Source organism: Taudactylus pleione, unplaced genomic scaffold (assembly GCF_031769625.1).
Source record: "Taudactylus pleione unplaced genomic scaffold, aTauple2 ptg000041l, whole genome shotgun sequence".
Taxonomy (NCBI): domain Eukaryota; kingdom Metazoa; phylum Chordata; class Amphibia; order Anura; family Myobatrachidae; genus Taudactylus; species Taudactylus pleione.
Window position 1 is genome coordinate 66,365,220 of NW_028284443.1, and position 21,371 is coordinate 66,386,590.

Here is a 21,371-nt window from a genome sequence, read left to right on the forward strand (position 1 = left end):
GTTTAGCTACAGTATAACGCACCCGTCTCCCAACTCTGTAGGCCTCTCCGCACGCTTCAAATGTGACCATAAGCAGCACAACATGTATTACAAATTTGCACAATCTAGCTTGGTTTACTTAATTCTAACACTGAATTAGTCCCTATATCCATAAAGACACACATCTAGACGTATTATACACTGGATGCTGAATACATGCTGGTTATTTCATTTGTGCACACTTTAGTTGGCTATAACCTGCTAGTACTCAATCAGCAAAGTTTTATATTAAGAAGAAAGAACATTTTATGGACAGATGACTCAGACTCCCAGGTGCATGCTTTCTTCCCCAATACAAATCTGTAATGGGGTCTATATGGCGATTCATCTGGATTATCTATAAATGTTTATTCAATAAGTCACTTCATGCTTCCTGTTTAACAAACATCACTTCCCATAGGCAGCCTATCCCAGCTCTCCATTTTATAAATATGGGAGGCCTACAGAGGACTTAAGCTGGGTACACAGTAGACAATATATTATACGATTTGTCATTTTGAGGCGAATCGGGACGTCAAACCGTCCACATTGTCCAGTGTGTAAACACTATTGCGCGCACCATGTGTTGTTCATGGCATCTTGATCAGCCTGGAGTGCATGCCGATCTCAATATCTGGTGAGCAACACCATGCTTCTGGATACGGCGGGGGAACAATATACAGTGCATTTGGAAAGTATTCACAGCGCTTCACTTTTTTCCAAAACTTGTTATGTTACAGCCTTATTCCAAAAAGGAATAAATTAAATTTTTGTCCTCAAAATTCTACACACAATACCCCATAACGTGTAAAAAGTTTTTTGAGATTTTTGCAAATTTAATAATAAAAAAAAAACCACTAAGAAATCACATGTACTTAAGTATTCACGGCCTTTGCCATGAAGCTCAAAAATTGAGCTCAGGTGCATCCTGTTTCCACTGATCATCCTTGAGATGTTCCTACAGCTTAATTGGAGTCTACCTGTTTTAAATTCAGTTGTTTGGATATGATTTTGAAAGGCATACACCTGTCTATATAAGGTTCCTCACTTGACAGTGCATGTCAGAGCACAAAAGCATGAAGTCCAAGGAATTGTCTGTAGACCTCCGAGACGGGATTGTCTCGAGTAACACAAATCTGGGGAAGGGTACAGAAAAATATCTGCTGCTTTGAAGGTCCCAATGAGCACAGTGGCCTCCATCATCCGTAAATAGAAGAAGTTAGGAACCACAAGGACTCTTCCTAGAGTTGGGGGTCCATCTTAACTGAGCGATCGTGAGAGAAGGGCCCTAGTCAGGGAGATAACCAAGAACCCGATGGTCACTGTCAGAGCTACAGCATTCCTCTGTGGAGAGAGGAGAACCTTCCAGAAGGACAACCATCTCTGCAGCAATCCACTAATCAGGCCTTTATGGTAGAGTGGCCAGACTGAAGCCACTCCTTAGTAAAAAAGCACATGGCAGCCCACCTGGAGTTTGCCAAAATACACCTGAAGGACTCAAACCATGAGAAACAAAAGTTTGAACTCTTTGGCATCAATGCCAGGCATTATGTTTGGAGGAAACCAGGCACGGCTCATCACCAGGCCAATACCATCCCTACAGTGAAGCATGGTGGTGGCAGCATCATGCTGTGGGGATGTTTTTCTGTGGCAGGAACTAGGAGACTAGTTAGGATAGAGGGAAAGATGAGTGCAGCAATGTACAGAGACATCCTGGATGAAAAACTGCTCCAGAGCGCTCTTGACCTCAGACTGGGGCGACAGTTCATCTTTCAGCAGGACAACGACCCTAAGCACACAGCCAAGATATCAAAGGAGTGGCTTCAGGACAACTCTGTGAATGTCCTTGAGTGTCCCAGCCAGAGCCCAGACTTGAAACCAATTGAACATCTCTGGAGAGATCTGAAAATGGCTGTGCACCGACGCTTCCCATCCAACCTGATGGAGCTTGAGAGGTGCTGCAAAGAGGAATGGGCGAAAATGCCCAAAGATAGGTGTGCCAAGCTTGTGACATCATATTCAAAAAGACCTGAGGCTGTAATTGTGCCAAAGGTGCATCAACAAAGTATTGAGCAAAGGCTGTGAATACTTAATGTACATGTGATTTCTTAGTTGTTGTTTTTTTTTAATTAAATTTGCAAAAATCTCAAAAAAAACTTTTTTACACGTTGTCATTATGGGGTATTGTGTGTAGAATTTTGAGGACAAAAATTAATGTATTCCCTTTTGGAATAAGGCTGTAACGTAACAAAACGTGTAAATAGTGAAGCACTGTGAATACTTTCCGGATGCACTGTATCGGGCGGTCGTACACTGGACCGTGCAGTGTGTATGGACCGCCCAATATATCGTGCTGTTGCTGGGTACACACATTGTCTAATGTGTACCCGGCTTAAGGGTCTGATTCAGAAGTGGATGAAGTGCAGATATGTGCGCAGTTGACGGATAATTTTTGTGTATGGAATGTGTGAGTCACAGTGCATGCATCATGATTGTCTGCGCACAGAGATGCAAGCACAGAATCGGACGCAGAGCCTTAGAATTTTAGTGGCCGTTCTTGGGAGGTAACAGGTGGTGACGAAGCCGACCTGGATGTGTCTATGAAAGTGGCTACGTTCAAAGACGCACAGCCACACACACAGGTAGTCATACTCAGACGGAGAAACTGCATCTGTCATAGGGCTGATTTTGCAGTCAACCAATCCATATTAATACACACACATTTTTAAATCATCTTCATTACAGGTTCCTCATTTCCCATTGATCCATTAATCTCCAGCATTACCTCATTATCTCTCCTTCACTCTATTATAATTATTCAGGTCTTTACTAGTCATCAAACGCCATTTACCTCTGTTCCTACCCTGTGTGACTGTGTCAGTTGACACGACTGGTTGCTACAAATGGACAACATTAGACTAGTGTGTGCTCTGCAGAAACATCTCGCAATTGCCCATCAACACCGAATCAGCTTTTGTATCCAGTTTACAAGTTACCTAAACACTGAACAGTGATGCCAGAAACAAGTACTAACTTAAGGGGTCCATACATCTAGCTTGTATCAGGGCAATTACCATTCTGCCAACGCCGGAGGATCTGGGAAATCCAACAAGTTGGACAATCTCGATTCCCCAATAACCCAAAAATGGTCGGATTCGGTGAGCTGGGGGATTCTTAACATGTTTAATTTCCCCGATTGATCACCGATCATCGATGATCGCCGTCAGCAGAAGATGTATGAGCCGCATTACAGCTGATCTTAACGCTGAACAGAGATGTGGCAATTTATAAGAAATTAAAAAAACTCTCAAAAAGACTGGAATGCTGCTTATCAGTAATGGAGAAAAGAAAAACAACATATAAATAGGGGATGCCTCCTGTTAAATACAGCATAACAATCCAACATCTCCTGAAATCGTTTTTTCCTTTTAAAGGAACATAGAAAGTACTGAAAAAAATGCATTTTCCAATTTCCAAGCAAGCAAAGAAACCAGCCATTCTGTGTAAATGCTATGCCCAGTGGAGAGCATGGGTTGAACCTATATTCATGACTGCACTGCGAGCAGAACACATGGAGAACGGTTTGAGGGGCCTATTCATCAACACTAAAATAACGTTTTTAAGGACATTTTCCTTAAATAACGTTATTTTGGCATTCATGTAGCCACTTAGCACAGGAGATATCACAGATATCTCCTTGCTAAGTTCCCCTGCGTTAATTTCCACACTCCCCATACATTAGTATGGGGATGTGGAAATTATGGTATTCATCAAATTCCGAAAATTATAAATTTTCGGAATTTGATGCAGTTACTATTCGCCACTGTGAGGTGGCGAATAGCAGGTGAAACTAACCTGTATCCGCGTGTGCAGGTCCCCCGACGAGTCCCTCCGGCGCTCTGCTCCGTCCTCAGGCTCCGGAGGCTGGTCGGAAATGTGTGCTCCCCAGCAGAGCACAAGAAAGTTTAGAAAAAGAAAAAAATATATATTTTTTTTTTCTAATCTGTCATGTGGTCTGCTGGGAAACCACATGACAGACCAGCAGGACGGAGCCGGAGGATGCTGGGCGGACAGGTAAGCCTGGGGGGGTGAGGTGAGCGGAGGGGGGTGGGGGGGGGTACACAAACTTAACGCATCTGTAGGCAGTGCAGCGCATGCGCTGGTTTTACAGATGTAACAGCGCATGCGCAGCACTGTTTCCAGATGCGATAAGGTAGTGTAGGCAGGGAAAAGTATCTATTTCCCGAAAAGCTGTCATCAAAAAAAGGACAGCTTTTCGGAATAGATACTTATGGAGAGGTGGAATGATGAATTCCACCTATAATTAGCTAGAACTCCATGAGAGTTCTAAAGCTAATTATCTCCAGAGAATTTTTAGGTTTAATGAATAGGCCCCTGAGTCTGGAATTATTTAGTATATATAATATGATTTGGGCAGATCCTTTGAAGTTTTTAAATATTAAGAAAAATAAACTTACATGCTCACATGTTGGAACTGCTGTCTGTTCTGTGTTATAACAAAGAAGTTTATTTTTCTGGTAACCTTCATGTAATACACAAATAGCTAATAGAATATACTGCACTAATAACACTGCAGAAAGTATTACTGTATTGGAAAAAAAAAAAAATCACATGGCATAACAACTCGCATCTGTATAATCAAAAAGCTTTCACTATAATGACAATTGCTTTTGTGCATTGTGTGCAAGGACAAAACATTATTCCAGCAAAAGTTTCATAATCAAAAAATGGAAATCATATTCTATTGATACATTCTGTATGGACAGTGCATACATGCTTCACTCCAAGCTAAGCCCCTGCCATTTTTGTGCCTTAGTACAGATGTTTCCAGAACACTGAAGAGAAAGAATAAAGAGAGAAAGAGAAAAACAAAACTGTGTGATAATTGGAGCAACAGTGACACACAGTGGTAGGATAGATGTACAGCTGTAAGTTTATGAAGCAGATATTCATCACTTTCCACACAGCAGTTAGTAATCAAAACAGAATAGAGCAGTGGTTTCCAAACTTTCTTGAACCACGGCACCCTAGAGTATCAGCATTGTTTTCATGGAACCCCTAGACCAAAAGTTTGTTATTGAGAAATTCAGAAAAAAATGTAGTAAAGTGAAGTACACTGTGCTTAACGGTCATCCTTGTGATCAGTTATGTGGTGGTGGACAGGTTTAACTTCTGTTTGTCCACATATTTACATTACAATGACCATAAATAATTTGATTTGGTGCTGGACCACCAACCTGAGACACCCCTGCAAGTGTCCCAAGGCACCCCAGGGTGCCACGGCGCAGTTTGGGAACCACTGGAATAGAGTATGTGGATTAGTCACAATATTTTATCACAAATTTACAGCAATTTAACCTAAGATGATTGTAAAGCACAACGTAATAGGCTATTATTAATAAATGTTCATAAATAAACATAGCACAAACTACTGCCCTCCATACACGAAAACACACTTACCCTCACAATTAAAATCCATTTGATTAGTGATAATCCAAATCCACAGATTGCTCCATAACGTCCAGCAATTGTGTTGGTTATACAGAAGGATAAACAGAACCCAATCCAGTTGAAAATGAACGCCACTAGAAAGAGATTAACAAATTAATAGGTGGCCCATTTGAGAACAAGCTATGTTATTTTTTTAAATACATAGATACAAATATATGGGGTTGATTCAATTAACTGCATTGTAGGGGTGATGCAGGAGATATACTGTGGGGACAGCATGTGAACACTGATAACAGCATCCTACATCACCCCTACAATGTGCATTTTACATCACACACACCCCCATAGGCGTGCACAAGAAAAAGCATGATGCTAGCTACCGTATATATGAAAGATATGCACACTGCATATTGCCCATACACCGCAACAGAACATGTGATGAGAGATGGTATTGTAACTGAATTGACTCCTATGTCTCATGTATGTTGGACTTGTCAGCCAACTTTACCATCGTTTAGAAGATTTATAACAGGGGTAGGCATCGTGTGGCACTCTAGCTAGTAAAGAACTGCACTCCCTACCTCGCCCTGCCACAGTTTTACTGTTGGGGAATGTTAAAACTGTGGAAGGGCATGCTGGGATGTGTAGTTCCAGTGCCACACGTTGCCTACCCCTGATTAAGGGAACAGTGTCTGATTAGTCTCCTGCCACCACAGAATTTTAAAATACAATTTACAAGGCATAACACATGCTAAACTAGTAATGTAGAATGCAGCTTTTGCCAAGATTAAAAATGGTAGAAACATTCTGTGCCATAGATGGTGGCATGTGATTATGTCAGCTCTCATGGGTAGGATCCCATTTCCTGGTGTTCTCTCCTTAGCACTATCCATGCCTCCCTCTCCTCGTCTTTTTTCTCCAAGGGGTTTATTCATTACGCTGATATGACCTGTAGACATGCATGATTTAAGTAACAGGACCCATTCAACATTAGTGGCCTGATGTGGCCGCCCATATGCAACCAGCTCTGAAAACTGAAAGTATTTGGAGTTTGATTGCGGGAACTGACACCATCTTCAGATAGTGGGCCTGATTCAGAGCCGCTCGTAAGCGGCCGCTCATTCGCTCCGAGCGATGTTTGCCCAACTGCGCATGCGTACGGATCGTAATACGCATGCGCGAACCAGTCAGTGCGGACGAAATTCATGTGCTCGCAAAATAGCGAATGCCTGATAATTTCAGTGACAGAATGAGGCGTATGTGGGTGGTAACAGGGGAAGGTGCTTGAAAACGGGGAGTGGAGATCCGATCGCAGGCGTGCTTAAAGGTCAAAACGGGCGTTTTATGGGTGTGCATAATTAATACAGCAGCGTCATTGACCACGTCACTGGGTTATTTAATAGCCAGAACTGCTCGCAAAATTGTGGTAGCAAAAACCAACCACAAGAATAGCGAGCAGTTCATACCCTGGTCGATGTACTCGATTAATCTAATAAATAGCGGACATGACGTAGGATGCGAGCGGCCAGGGGGCGTAGTTTCCCAAAAAACGACCGCAAGTTTTGTTCGCTCGTTCAGACCTATAGGCGTGAACAGACCGCAAACGGCGAACGGTTCATTTGAATAGCCACCCCTATTTTCTGGACGAGCGAGCGCTAATTGCGTCCGGCTCTGAATCAGGCCCAGTGTTCGTTCAAGATGGCCCACTCCTTTCTGTTTGGAAGGAGTTCCAGAGTGCGCCGAGGGATCTCCCAGACTGCAGCGGTCCTCTCTGTGCGCATGTGTGAACGCAGTTCATGCATGTAAATTTACAGTGTAAACTTTCACAGCTAGTAACTAGTGGTGAACGTTGAGCTAATAGAGCTCGCGGAACAGCTGCTTTTCAGAGCAATTCAGTATTGCTCCAGTACTTAAGTATCCTCTGTCACAACTCGTGGCGAGTTGGATACCTAATTATGAGTATGGTCCCAAGTCTCATATAGTCACTCAGAAACTGTATGCTCACCCTTAGCTTGTGTACAAGCTTATCGAGTGCCAAACTGTCTCCTCCCAGTGTGACTTAATAACACATGTCCTACAAGATAATGAGTTGCCCCAATCTTGTCCCATGTTCTGTCATTTTATTTCTCTGTGTTGTCGCTAAATATGACAAGTTGTACTAGATTGTACTTCTATGCCAGATTACAATGTTACTATGCATATTCCTAGTATGGTTGTTGCAGAAACTTTGTGGTGCTTAAAAATAAAAAATATGATTAAGAGCCATCGCAAGCACCTTCAATCAAAGAAAAATAAATATGTTCTTTATTTTTCCATCGCATAGCATTAACAAGAGTAAATATGTGCCTATTACTGGATTCCAAAAGATTTCTCCTTATTTATGTCAGTTCCACAGAAAAGTGGTCTCTACTCTATATACAGTCAGGTGCATAAATATTGGGACATTGACAGAATTTTCATATTTTGGCCTCTATTCACCACCACAATGGCTTTGAAATGAAACAAACAAGATGTGCTTTAACTGCAGACTTTCAGATTTAATTTGAGGGTAATTACATCCAAATCAGGTGAACGGTGTAGGAATTACAACGGTTTCTATATGTGCCTCCCACTTTTTAAGGGGCCAAAAGTAATGGAACAAACTAAACCAGTGTTGGCTAACCTTGACACTCCAGCTGTTGTGGAACTATATATCCCAGCATGCCCTGCCACAGTTTTAGCATGCCCTAATAGCAAAACTGTAGCAGTGCATGCTGGGTTATGTAGTTCCATAACAGCTGGAGTGTCAAGGTTAGCCAACACTGAACTAAACAATCCTAAATTTAACTTTCACTTTTTAATACTTTGTTGCAAATCCTGTTTGGAACGCATAGACATCACCAGACGCTTGGTTTCATCCCTGGTGATGCTCTGCCAGGCCTCTACTGCAAATGTCTTCAGTTCCTGCTTGTTCTTGGGGCATTTCCCTTCAGTTTGGCCTCATCAAGTGAAATGCATGCTCAATCGGATTCAGGTCAGGGGATTGACTTGGCCATTGCATAACATTCCACTTTTTAGCCTTACAAAACTCTTTGGTTTGCTTTTGCAGTATGCTTCGGGTCATTGTCCATCTGCACTGTGAAGCGCCGTCCAATGAGTTCTGAAGCATTTGACTGAATATGAGCATATAATATTGCCCGAAACACTTCAGAATTCATTCTGCTGCTTTTGTCAGCAGTCACATCATCAATAAATACAAGGGAACCAGTTCCATTGGCAGCCATACATGCCCACACCATGACACTACCACCACCATGCTTCACTGATGAGGTGGTATGTTTTGGATCATGAGCAGTTCCTTTCCTTCTCCATACTCTTCTCATCACTCTGGTACAAGTTGATCTTTGTCTCATCTGTCCATAGGATGTTGTTCCAGAACTGTAATGGCTTTTTTAGATGTTGTTTGGCAAACTCTAATCTGGTTTTCCTGTTTTTGTGGCTCACCAATGGTTTACATCTTGTGGTGAACCCTCTATATTCACTTTTGTGAAGTCTTCTCTTGATTGTTGACTGACACATATACACCTTCCTCCTGGAGAGTGTTCTTGATTTGCCCAACTGTTGTGAAGGGGCTTTTCTTCACCAGGGAAATAATTCTTCTGTCATCCACCACAGTTGTTTTGCGTGGTCTTTTGGTGTTGCTGAGCTCTCCGATGCGTTCTTTCTTTTTAAGAATGTTCCAAACAGTTGATTTGGCCACACCTAATGTTTTTGCTATCTCTCTGATGGGTTTGTTTTGATTTTTCAGCCTAATAATGGCTTGCTTCACTGATAGTGACAGCTCTTTGGATCTCATAGTGAGAGTCGACAGCAACGGATTCCAAATGCAAATGTCACACCTAGAATCAACTCCAGACCTTTTACATGCTTAATTGATAATGAAATAACGAGGGAATAGCCCACACCTGTCCATGAAATAGATTTTGAGTTGATAGTCCCATTACTTTTGACCCCTTAAAAAGTGGGAGGCACATATAGAAACCGTTGTAATTCCTACACCGTTCACCTGATTTGGATGTAATTACCCTCAAATTAAATCTGAAAGTCTGCAGTTAAAGCACATCTTGTTTGTTTCATTTCAAAGCCATTGTGGTGGTGAATAGAGGCCAAAATATGAAAATTCTGTCAATGTCCCAATATTTATGCACCCGACTGTATGATAGCGTCTATGAAAGTAAACTCCTATCATAAGCTTAGGTGTCTTTTTTAAAGAAAAATCCTAGTCTTCTAGTCCCGTTTAGCTGAGGGATTGAAAATCACTGATATCACTGATGGACAGTTAAGATGGCATGGATAGTGCATATATAGCTTTTAAATATGCGAGGAAAGGGGCCTATCCATTAGCAGATAAATTAAACGACTGAACAATATATCGTTCAGTCGTTCAATTTATCTGCTATGGATATGCCCTGAACGATGACTGATGCGCACTCCTGCGGCCCATAACTTAAATCTTTAATCTCTCCAACATGTTGGTCAATTATCGCATATCGCTGCCAGATATTAGAAATATTGTGCAGTGTATATGCGGTACACGACAAAAGATATTAGCAGCAGCTACAGAGCGCTGCAGAGAAAAAAAATCCACTCCCTGAATGATGTCATGCGATATCGTTCATCATTCGTCTTTTGCCAAAATCTGTCATGTACATGACAGATCTCTTTCAGCACAGCCACCGGAATTTAATAGATATCTTTTGTCTCATCTTTCCGAAAAACATCTGCTAATGGATAGGCCCCTGAAGATTTTGGGCCTGATTCAGAGCAGCTCGCTCGCGCTGTGCGTTCGCAAGCGGCCCGATGTTCTGCGAACGCCTCATTCTGCGCGTGCACGAACTACATACTGCGACAGCAACCCTCTCGCTCAGCCAGCAAAGGCAGTCCAGGGTAATGAGTGACAGAAGAGGCCGTTTGTGGGTGGTAACAGGGGCAGGACACCAATAACGGTGGGGTTGGAGATGCGAACGCAGGCGTGCCTGAGTGTTTCAACGCCGTTTTAGAGGTGTGCACAATTTACAGGCAGTGTCATAGTACACGTCACTTGCCTGTTTTTTTTTTACACTGATTTCCTCGCAATGCTTGCAGTAGAGTAAAGCAACCGCAAGCACTGCTTTGGCATCTGATGGTGCTCGATGTACCAATGTTTTAATACACTTCCTGGAGATGACATGTGCTGGTGGGTGGCTCTGCCTGTGCGATTGGGCGTACGCTCAGACTAAGTGGCCGCTCGCTAAGACATGGTGGGCGTGCTTATGCCTTGGCAAGTATTCGCTTCCTGTGGCGTCACTTTGACAAGTTTGCATACGCATCCAGTGAGCGTACGCAGATAGCGAGCTGGTCTGAATCAGGCCCTTTAACTTTATAGTTCAAGTAAAAATTATGTACACTGAACATTCAATATTAAACAGTTAAGCAGGGGAATTAGCACTAACAAGTTCTTTGTATGAACTTCAGTTTATATACTGTAGAGATGATTTTGACACCCACGCCAATAAGACATGATTATCATTACTACTGGGAAGTTACCCAACGGTGTTAAGAACACTGGTGACTTTTTCCCTTACAAATATGTAAATCAAACAAATGTTAAGGTGGTCATCTATCCATTTTAAAGTGCAATAAGTAGATTGCTATTTCAGAAAGGAAATGGTATTTTTATTTTGAAAGTTTAATAGTTCAGTGTATTTACATACAGCACTGGCAACTAGTCAGATGACCATTGTTTGCAATTTGTAAATTGTAATGTGCACGAGCACCACTAGAGGGTGACTTTACTCTATGAAATATGCAAATAGATCCTTAAAGTGAAATTTCTGACAAACATTACAAAAAATAATTGTGACCCTTTAGTGGCAATTATGCAGAAAACAGCATTCTCCCATAGAGAATTCCGGAGAGGGGGGCATGATGTTTAAGCGGCTACAACTCAAAAGCTATTGGAGGTACCAAGCTGAAATTTGGCATGGACAAGAAGAACTGTCACTCGGTGCTGTATGACAAATTTTAGGGCAAAAAAAGTAAAATGAGGATTTGGGAGTAAGCTAAAAGTTGCAACTGTCAGTTTTTTCGGCAACTCTCAATTAGGACCACTTTACTTTTCTCCACAAAAGAACAATTAGCACTGGGCTTTGGAGACCCAGTACTGGTTGAGCTAAATACAGGGGACAAACAATGTAGGGGTCCCCTGTATTTAGCGCAACCATCACTAGGCTCCGAGCCGGTCCTGGTTCTGGAAATACAGGGGGCAAAAAATGCGCAGAGTTCCCCTGTATTTATCAGATCCAAAATTTTTTCTAGCATGGGGTAATGCTACAGCCAGAGGAACCCTTTCATCGAGTTCCCCGGCCAAAGCATTACCCCTGACCGCTAGTCTGCCCAGGTCGGGGATCCCTGGGGACCCCCCCAACAAAGGGGTCTCCCTCTCCAGGGCACCCCAGGCCTAGGCCGATAACACGGGGCTATCCCCGGCACCCTTGGATTGGTGGGTGCCGGGTTGATTATGTAGTGTGGTGCAATTGATAGTAGCAAAAATAGTCTCTCTGTGCAACTACAGGTCCCAGCAAGCCTCCCCTGCCTGAGCTGACTAGCACACATACACACACAGACACACAATAAATATACACACACAGGCCCACCCACATGAGGTATATCCAAATATCCCATATCGAAAATGTTTGGGACCCCAGGGGTATTTTGGATATCGGAATATTATGTATTTTGGAATATTTGCATACCATAATGAAATATCTTGGGAGTGGGACCCAAATCTAAAACACAGAATGCATTGATGTTTTATATACACCTTATACACAAAGCCTTCAGATAATTTTATACAATATTTTCAAAAATATTGTGGCTCAAACAAAGTTTGTGTACATACATGTAGTTCATTTATGTTTCATATACACCTTATACACATAGGCTGAAGGTAATTTTATACAATATTTTAATCTCTGGAGAGATGTTGACCCATGCCATCTGGATGTTTGTAGATGCAGGATCTTGGGTGCGAATGACCTCTCCACCATATCCCATAAATGCTCGATTGGGTTCAAGTTGGGTGTGGAGATCACTCATTCATCAGAATTCTCCAGAATGCTCTGCTAACCAATTCTGGACAACTTAGGACTGATGACATGGTGCATTATCCTGCTGGAATATTCCCTGGCTTGCTGGATATGCATCTGGTACCTCTGCATTGAATGTAGATGTGATATGAGCCAGTGCTGCTTGTCTGTTACTATGGACAATTCTGGCCAGTGGCCGCTGGTCATGATCATTAAGCATCCTTGGTTGGCAATACCTACCTTGAGGTTTTCCCATTACACATGGGACACAGTAGATCAAGGAATGTAGAATGTCCGTACAACTTTGGAAATGGAAAGTCCCATCCATCAGGCACCCACTATCATGTCCCATTCGAACTCAGATAATTCATGCTGTCTTGCCATGAGCAGCCTAGCCGGTGTTCAAACCGACCCACGATATGTCAGATTGCAACTGATGCAGTGTGTGTGTGTGTATATATATTACACACACACAGTCAGGTGCATAAATATTGGGACATTAACAGAATTTTCATATTTTGGCCTCTATTCACCACCACAATGGCTTTGAAATGAAACAAACGAGATGTGCTTTAACTGCAGACTTTCAGATTTAATTTGAGGGTCATTACATCCAAATCAGGTGAACGGTGTAGGAATTACAACGGTTTCTATATGTGCCTCCCACTTTTTAAGAGGCCAAAAGTAATGGAACAAACTAAATAATCCTTAATCTAACGTTCACTTTTTAATACTTTGTTGCAAATCCTTTGCAGGCAATTACAGCCTGATGTCTGGAACGCATAGACATCACCAGATGCTGGGTTTCATCCCTGGTGATGCTCTGCCAGGCCCCTGCTGCAAATGTCTTCAGTTCCTGCTTGTTCTTGGGGCATTTCCCTTCAGTTTTGTCTTCATCAAGTGAAATGCATGCTCAATCGGATTCAGGTCAGGGGATTGACTTGACCATTGCATAACATTCCACTTTTTAGCCTTACAAAACTCTTTGGTTGCTTTTGCAGTATGCTTTGGGTCATTGTCCATCTGCACTGTGAAGCGCCGTCCAATGAGTTCTGAAGCATTTGACTGAATATGAGCATATAATATTGCCCGAAACGCTTCAGAATTCATTCTGCTGCTTTTGTCAGCAGTCACATCATCAATAAATACAAGGGAACCAGTTCCATTGGCAGCCATACATGCCCACGCCATGACACTACCACCACCATGCTTCACTGATGAGGTGGTATGTTTTGAGTCATGAGCAGTTCCTTTCCTTCTCTTCTCTTCCCATCACTCTGGTACAAGTTGATCTTTGTCTCATCTGTCCATAGGATGTTGTTCCAGAACTGTAATGGCTTTTTTAGATGTTGTTTGGCAAACTCTAATCTGGTCTTCCTGTTTTTGTTGTACACCAATGGCTTACATCTTGTGGTGAACCCTCTATATTCACTCTTGTGAAGTCTTCTCTTGATTGTTGACTTTGACACATATACACCTACCTCCTGGAGAGTGGCCAACTGTTATGAATGGGTTTTTCTTTACCAGGAAAATAATTCTTCTGTCATCCACCACAGTTGTTTTCCGTAGTCTTCCGGGTCTTTTGGTGTTGCTGAGGTCTCCGGTGCGTTCTTTCTTTTTAAGAATGTTCCAAACAGTTGATTTGGCCACACCTAATGTTTTTGCCATCTCTCTGATGGGTTTGTTTTGATTTTTCAGCCTAATGATGGCTTGCTTCACTGATAGTGACAGCTCTTTGGATCTCATATTGAGAGTCAACAGCAACTGATTCCAAATGCAAATGTCACACCTAGAATCAACTCCAGACCTTTTACCTGCTTAATTGATAATGAAATAACGAGGGAATAGCCCAGACCTGTCCATGAAATAGCTACCGAGTTGATAGTCCCATTACTTTTAGCCTCCATATAAAGTGGGAGGCACATATAGAAACCGTTGTAATTCCTACACCGTTCACCTGATTTGGATGCAATTACCCTCAAATTAAATCTGAAAGTCTGCAGTTAAAGCACATCTTGTTTGTTTCATTTCAAAGCCATTGTGGTGGTGAATATAGGCCAAAATATGAAAATTCTGTCAATGTCCCAATATTTATGCACTGGACTAATATATATATATATATATATTTTTTTTTATTATTATTATTATTATTTATTTATTTATTTTTTTTTTATTTTTTTTTTTACATTAGGGATGAGCGGGTTCGAATTTCTGAAATCCGAACCCTCCCCGATCCGAGCCGGGAACAGAGTCCGGCTCGGGTATTCCCGCCTGACTCGGATCTGAAATAGAGGCAAAACATCATCATCCCGCTGTCGGATCTTGCGGGTTTTGGATTCTATAAAAGGTTCCCGTGTTAGCGCCATTTTTCACTTTGGCTGTGGACATTTAAGAGGGAGGGTGGGAGTTAGGGCTGGCTGGGCTCTGTTGTGCTGCTGTTGTCCATAGGGGCTGTGTCCACTCAGTCCATAGGGGCAGGCTGGGCTGTGTTGTGCTGCTGTTGTCCATAGGGGCTGGCTGGGCTGTGTTGTGCTGCTGTTGTCCATAGGGGCTGGCTGGGCTGTGTTGTGCTGCTGTCATAGGGGCTTGCTGGGCTGTGTTGTGCAGTCAGTTGTCCATAGGGGCTGGCTGGGCTGTGTTGTGCAGTGTCCCATAAAGGCTGTAGTCCTAAAGGGGTGCTGTAGTGTTGTCCAGGGGGTGATCTGTCCCTCAGGGGTGCTCCCCCAAGTGCAAAAAAAATTATTTTTTTTCTGTGTTTGTGAATTGTGTGCGCTGTAGCTGCAGGTGCATCAACAAAAGGAGCAGCGCCAAACGTACGCCTGTGTCATAAATCAAGGGCCGGCTGGCTCGTCCATTAAAGGGTGGTGTAACCCCCAAAGTGCACTCCAAAAAAAATTAAAAAAATCTTTTTTTCTGTTTGTGAATTGTGTGCGCAGTAGCCGCACGTTCATCAACAAAGTAGCGCCAAGTGTGCGCCTGTGTCATAAGTAAAGGGCCGGCTGGCTCGTCTCTTAAAGGGTGGTGTAACCCCCAAAGTGCACTCCATCCCCCAAAAAATAAAACAATTTTCTGTGTTTGTGTGCGCCTTAGCTGCACGTATTATATATCAATAATCACATAAATGGAGGACAACAATTTGTCCAATAAAAATAAAATAGGGAAAGATGAAGAACCACTTCCTCTTAGTGCTGAAGTTGCTGCCACTAGTCATGACAGACGATAAAATGCCATCAACGTCGTCTGCCAAGGCCGATGCCCAATGTCACAGTAGAGGGCATATAAAATCCCAAATGACAAACTTCAGGAAAATTACCTTAAAAAATACATTTAAATCGTCTGAGGAGAAACGTAAACTTGCCAATATGCCATTTACGACACGGAGTGGCAAGGAACGGCTAAGGTCTTTCCCTATGTTCATGACTAGTGGTTCAGCTTCACATGGCGATGGAAGCCCTCCTCCCGCTACAAAAACCACCTAGGAACATCCTCCCTTATACGACACCTGCAGCGCATTCATAAAAAAGTTACTGTCAAGTTCAGAAACTTTGGTTAAGACCGTAAGCAGTCCAGGGACACCTAAATCACTTTGTCCTGTTGTATCCAAGTGCCTTCAAACCACACCGTCAACTCCCTCCTCGTCAATTTCCTCCTCAGTCAGGATCGGAAGTAGTCCTGCAGGCCATGTCACTTGCATGACTGACTCCTCTCCTACCCGGGATTCTTCCGAAGGATCCTGCATTGCTACGCCTACTGCTATTGTTGCTGGGAGTCGTTCATCAACCCAGAGAGGAAGTAGGAACACCACTACTTCTTTTACTAAGCAATTGACCCTCCAACAGTCCTTAGCGAGGAGGATGAAGTACGACAGCACTCATCCTGAAGCAAAGCGGATAACTGAGGCCTTGACTGCTATGTTGGTGTTAGACGTGCGTCCGGTATCCTCCATTCGTGCAGTGGGATTTAGACAATTGTCCCCGGTACCAAATCCCATCTAGATTCCACTTCACTAGGCAGGCGATACCGAGAATGTACAGAGACGTCAGAAAAAGTGTCCTCAGTGTCCTAAAAAATGCGGTTGTAAACAATGTCCACTTAACCACGGACATGTGGACAAGTGGAACAGGGCAGACTAAGGACTATATGACTGACAGCCCACTGGGTAGATGTATCACCTTACGCAGCAACAACAGCAGCGTCACCAGTAACAGCAGCTCAAACGCCAGCTCGTTCCAAGGCAGGCTACGCTGTGTATCACCGGTTTCAGTAAGAGGCACACCGCTGACAACCTCTTAGAGAAACTGTGGGAAATCATCGCCCAATGGCTTACCCCACTTAGACTCTCCTGGGAATTTGTGATATCCGACAACGCCACCAAAATTGTGCGGGCATTACATCTGGGAAAATTCCAGTACATCCCATGTTTTGCTCACACAATAAATTTGGTGATGCAGAATCTTCTGCAACACAACAAGGACATGCAGGAGACGCTTTTGGGTGGCCCGAAAAATTTCTGGCCACTTTCGCCATTCAGCGACTGCGTGCCGAAGACTGGAGCACGAGCAAACAGTCTTGAACCTGTCCTGCCATCACCTGAAGCAAGAGGTTGTGACGCAGTGGAAATCAACCCTATATATGCTTAAGATGGAGGAGCAGCAAAAGGCCATTCAAGCCTATACATCCACCTATGACATAGGCAAAAGAGGGGGTATGCACCTGACTCAAGTGCAGTGGAGAATGATTTCAGTGTTGTGCAAGGTTCTCCAGCCCTTCGAACTTGCCACACGTGAAGTCAGTTCAGACACTGCCAGCTTGAGTAAGGTCATTCCCCTCATCAGGCTTTTGCAGAAGCAGCTGGAGAAAGTGAAGGAGGAGCTAAGCAGGAGCGATTCCACTCGACATGTGGGACTTGTGGATGGAGCCCTTCATTCGCTTTGCCAGGATTCGAGGGTGGTCAATCTATTCAAATCAGACCAGTACATTTTGGCCACCGTGCTCGATCCTAGGTTTAAAGCCTATGTGGTCTCTCTCTTTCCGGACGACACAAGTCTGCAGAGGTGCAAAGACCCGCTGGTGAAAACACTGTCTGCTGAAGCGGAATGTGACACGTCAACAGCTCCTTCTTCATTTTTACTGCAACTGGGGCTGCCAGGAAACAGGTATCCTAAGCAACCTGCTGGTGGTGATGCAGGGCAGGCAGGACCAAGTTTGGACATCTGGTCCAGACTGAAGGACCTGGCAACAATTTCTGACATGTCTACTGTCACTGCATATGATACTGTCACCATTGACAGAATGGTGGAGGATTACATCGGTGACAGCATCCAAGTAGGCATGTCAGACAGTCCGTACCTGTACTGGCAGGTAAAAGAGGCAATTTGGAGGCCCCTGTACAAACTGGCTCTATTTTACCTGAGTTGCCCCCCCTCCAGTGTGTACCCCGAAAGAGTGTTTAGTGCAGCCGGGAACCTTGTCAGCAAAAGGCGTATTAGGTTGCTTCCACAAAATGTGGAGAAGATTATGTTCATCAAAATTAATTATCAATTCTTCCAGGGAGACCAGCCTCCAGAACGTACAGAGGGACCTGTGGTGGTGTATTCCAGCGGGGACGAATTAATACTCTGCGAAGATGAGGATGTACACAACACTGAAGAGGGTGAGGAATCGGTGGATGAGGAGGATGAGGACGACATCTTGCCTCCGTAGAGCCAGTTTGTGCAGGGACAGATTAATTGCCAGCTTGTTTTGTGGGGGCCCAAATGAACCCTGGCGCTGAAATGATTGGTTTGTTAAAGGGTGCATGTCCTGTTTATACAACATAAAGGTGTGTGGGAGGGCCCAAGGACAATTCCATCTTGCGCCTAATTTTTTTTTTCTTTGCATTATGTACTGTTTGGGGCCTAGTTTTTCAAACTGTCATCCTGTCTGCCACTGCAGTGCCACTCCTAGGTGGGCCACGTGTTTGTGCCACCCACTTGTGTCGCTTAGCATAGTCATCCAGCTACCTCGGTGCAACCTATTGGCCTAAAAACAATATTGTGAGGTGTTCAGAATAGACTGGAAATGAGTGAAAATTAATGTTATTGAGGTTAATAATAGCATAGGAGCAGAAAAACCCACAAATTCTGTGATTTTAGCTGTTTTTATGCTTTTTTTCCAAAAAAATACAGATCCACAATACAAAACCCAGAACCCAAAACACGGAAGGGTGGTCTTGGCAAAACCAATCCAGATCCAAAAACACGAAGATAGATTCAGATCCAAAACCAAAACATGAAAAGAGGCCGATGCACACCCCTAATTCACATGCACAGTTAGGTCCATAATGCAGGCTGTCCATGAGTTTATATTCTACAATTCTAGTGATTGACCGCTGGGATAGCCCATTTAGTTACCAGGAGCAGAACAGTGCCGAGATGATCACCAATGAAAGCACTCAGTGAACAGTCACATTCTGTTCATTGCTAGAGGCAGCATGTGGTTACTTTATACACATAGTGGACGCAGCTCTTCCTCTTCACATGCTGCACCGCCTGATCCTCTGTTCTGCTCTTGCCTGTTTCCACACATCACAGTTAGCGAAGTTTATCACCCTTCCTATTTAGAGTCTGTGCATTTGTCTATATCCACTTACCCCTGTGACCTCTCCACACTCACCACCTTCCACCAGCCCCTCACCCCATTTTCTGCATTTCAGTCACCACTTTTTCCTTGCAATTCTATCTTTACAGCTAACCTTCTTACTCCTCATCTGCTGTCAGTCGTTGAAGTCCTGCTGGCCGCTAATCAAAAGTGATATGGAGGATCCTTAGCATGCCAGGTAAGTGTAATCTTCTAATTTTAATGGCAGTTTCTGCTTGCACCTCCAAAGAATGCGGACAGACTCTGCCTTCTACAGTTAACTTGCCGAAGCCTGTTGCGGTTTTCACAGCTAATTCTATCTGCATAGGGCTCACTCCAGATTTTTTTTTCAGGCAGGTTATGATCACTGAGCAGGCCACCTTTAAATTATGAAGCTCAATAATTATGCAATGTAGAGATGGGTGCAGGGCGGGAGTCCAGTCTTAAAAATGGAGTTACCTGTATTTTGAGCTTTATTCTGCAGCACCAGGAAAGTTCAGTCCTAGGCTGCAGGGCTGTAATAGTAAAGTCCAAATGTGGGGAGCTGCACAGGAGCGCCGAGTGCTGCCATGTGCCTGGGTGCTGCCGGGGCGTGGCCAAATCCAGGGGGACATTGTCCCCCTTAGCAGCTGTCTCGGGCCAGGCCCCTCCAACAAGCCAGGGTAATTAGTACCTGCTACCACCCACACTCCCCGCCAGCAACCCTGGAAATGCAGCATTTAATGTAGCACTGAGCGATGGACATAATATGCTGAAACTTGTTTGCTAAACACCTATTTGTGGGCTGCAAATATAAAGTTTGTTAGGCAGTTACAATAAGCACCCTAGTTAGGCTCATACACACATTATTTTCAGGTCCCCCACATGCTGGTCATGCCCACTGGCCTGTTTAATTCTGAGGAGGTGCTGTAGCATGCGCTTGCTTGCTCTAAGCAACATGGCCCCATGCTATGCCTCTGAATAGAAAACAGAAAATGTGTGCGCACCTTGGTAAGATTATTTATTTATTACCAGTTATTTATATAGCACACACATATTCCGCAGTGCTTTACAGAGAGAATATTTGGCCATTCACATCAGTCCCTGCCCCAGTGGAGCTTACAATCTATATTCCCTATCACATGTGCACACTCATACACACTAGGGGTAATTTTTGTTGGTAGCCAATTAACCTACCAGTATATTTTTGGAGTGTGGGAGGAAACTGGAGCACCCGGAGGAAACCCTCGCAAGCACAGGGAGAATATACAAACTCCACACAGTTAGGAGTGGGTATCGAACCCACAACCTCAGTGCTGTGAGGCAGTAACGCTAACCATTACACCGTCTGTGCTGCCTTAATCAGCCAGGATTTGAAAGACAGGCAACTGTTGCATATACTACCTGGCTGATTTGCATTTTAAAATACGCACTATTAAATTATAACTAATAGAATTACTTACATTTAAAAAAAACAAAAACAAAAAAACAAAACAGTTTATGTAATTACAGCAAAACATCAAATTCCAAATTAACCTTTTTTGGATTATAATAATTAACATGTACAGTTTACTAAACCTCCATTAATGTGTACACTTCACCGATTTCATTGTGATTGCTTGCTAGGCTTTACCTTAGAGACTGCATTAAGGCAAAAAATTAATTCCCTAAAACAAGAAATAGAGTGAGCTTCAAGGTGAACATAGTATTATGCATATCTTTTTCTGTACTAAATTAATAGAAAAATGCAACAAGAGTTTTTGGGTACATTATGCAGTGTTCTCCCTGCGCTGTTTCTCTCGACCGGTCCACCCCGACAATATTCACCTGCCGCCCGGCACTGTGAGGTGGCCGAAAATTCATGCTGCTCTGACATTTCAGACAGAAACATCAGCGCAGTGCAACATATTGGCCGCGTCACAATGCCGGGTGGCTTCTGACTCAGCACTGCTGCAGATCCCTTACCCATTACAAAAGGCAGGGCACGACTGCCAATGGGACAGTCAGCCGGTGTAAACTTATGTAGAGAGGAGTACAAAGTCTCAGCATAGGCAGTATTTGGCCTGTAAATGTAGTGTACAGCCAGCAAATGGGGCAGCATGTAAGCTGCAAACATAGGGCTGTATTCAATTTGGCTGCGAAAAGTCGTTATCGATGATAAAATTAATTTTCACATGT

General features: G+C 43.4%; 1 protein-coding gene across 3 annotated transcripts in view; it reads right to left on the reverse strand.

Moving 5' to 3' along the window:
• The window catches only part of NDFIP2 (Nedd4 family interacting protein 2), a 345,019-nt gene that overhangs the window by 221,913 nt on the left and 101,735 nt on the right, over window positions 1-21,371 (reverse strand). For all 3 annotated transcript variants that reach the window (XR_015872919.1, XM_088459031.1, XM_088459043.1), the window contains one exon: window positions 5,500-5,624. Coding sequence is in view for 2 of the 3 variants with exons in the window: in XM_088459031.1 (XP_088315157.1) it covers window positions 5,500-5,624 (125 nt within the window). In the remaining variant the exon portion in view is untranslated. The remainder of the gene's footprint in view (window positions 1-5,499; window positions 5,625-21,371) is intronic.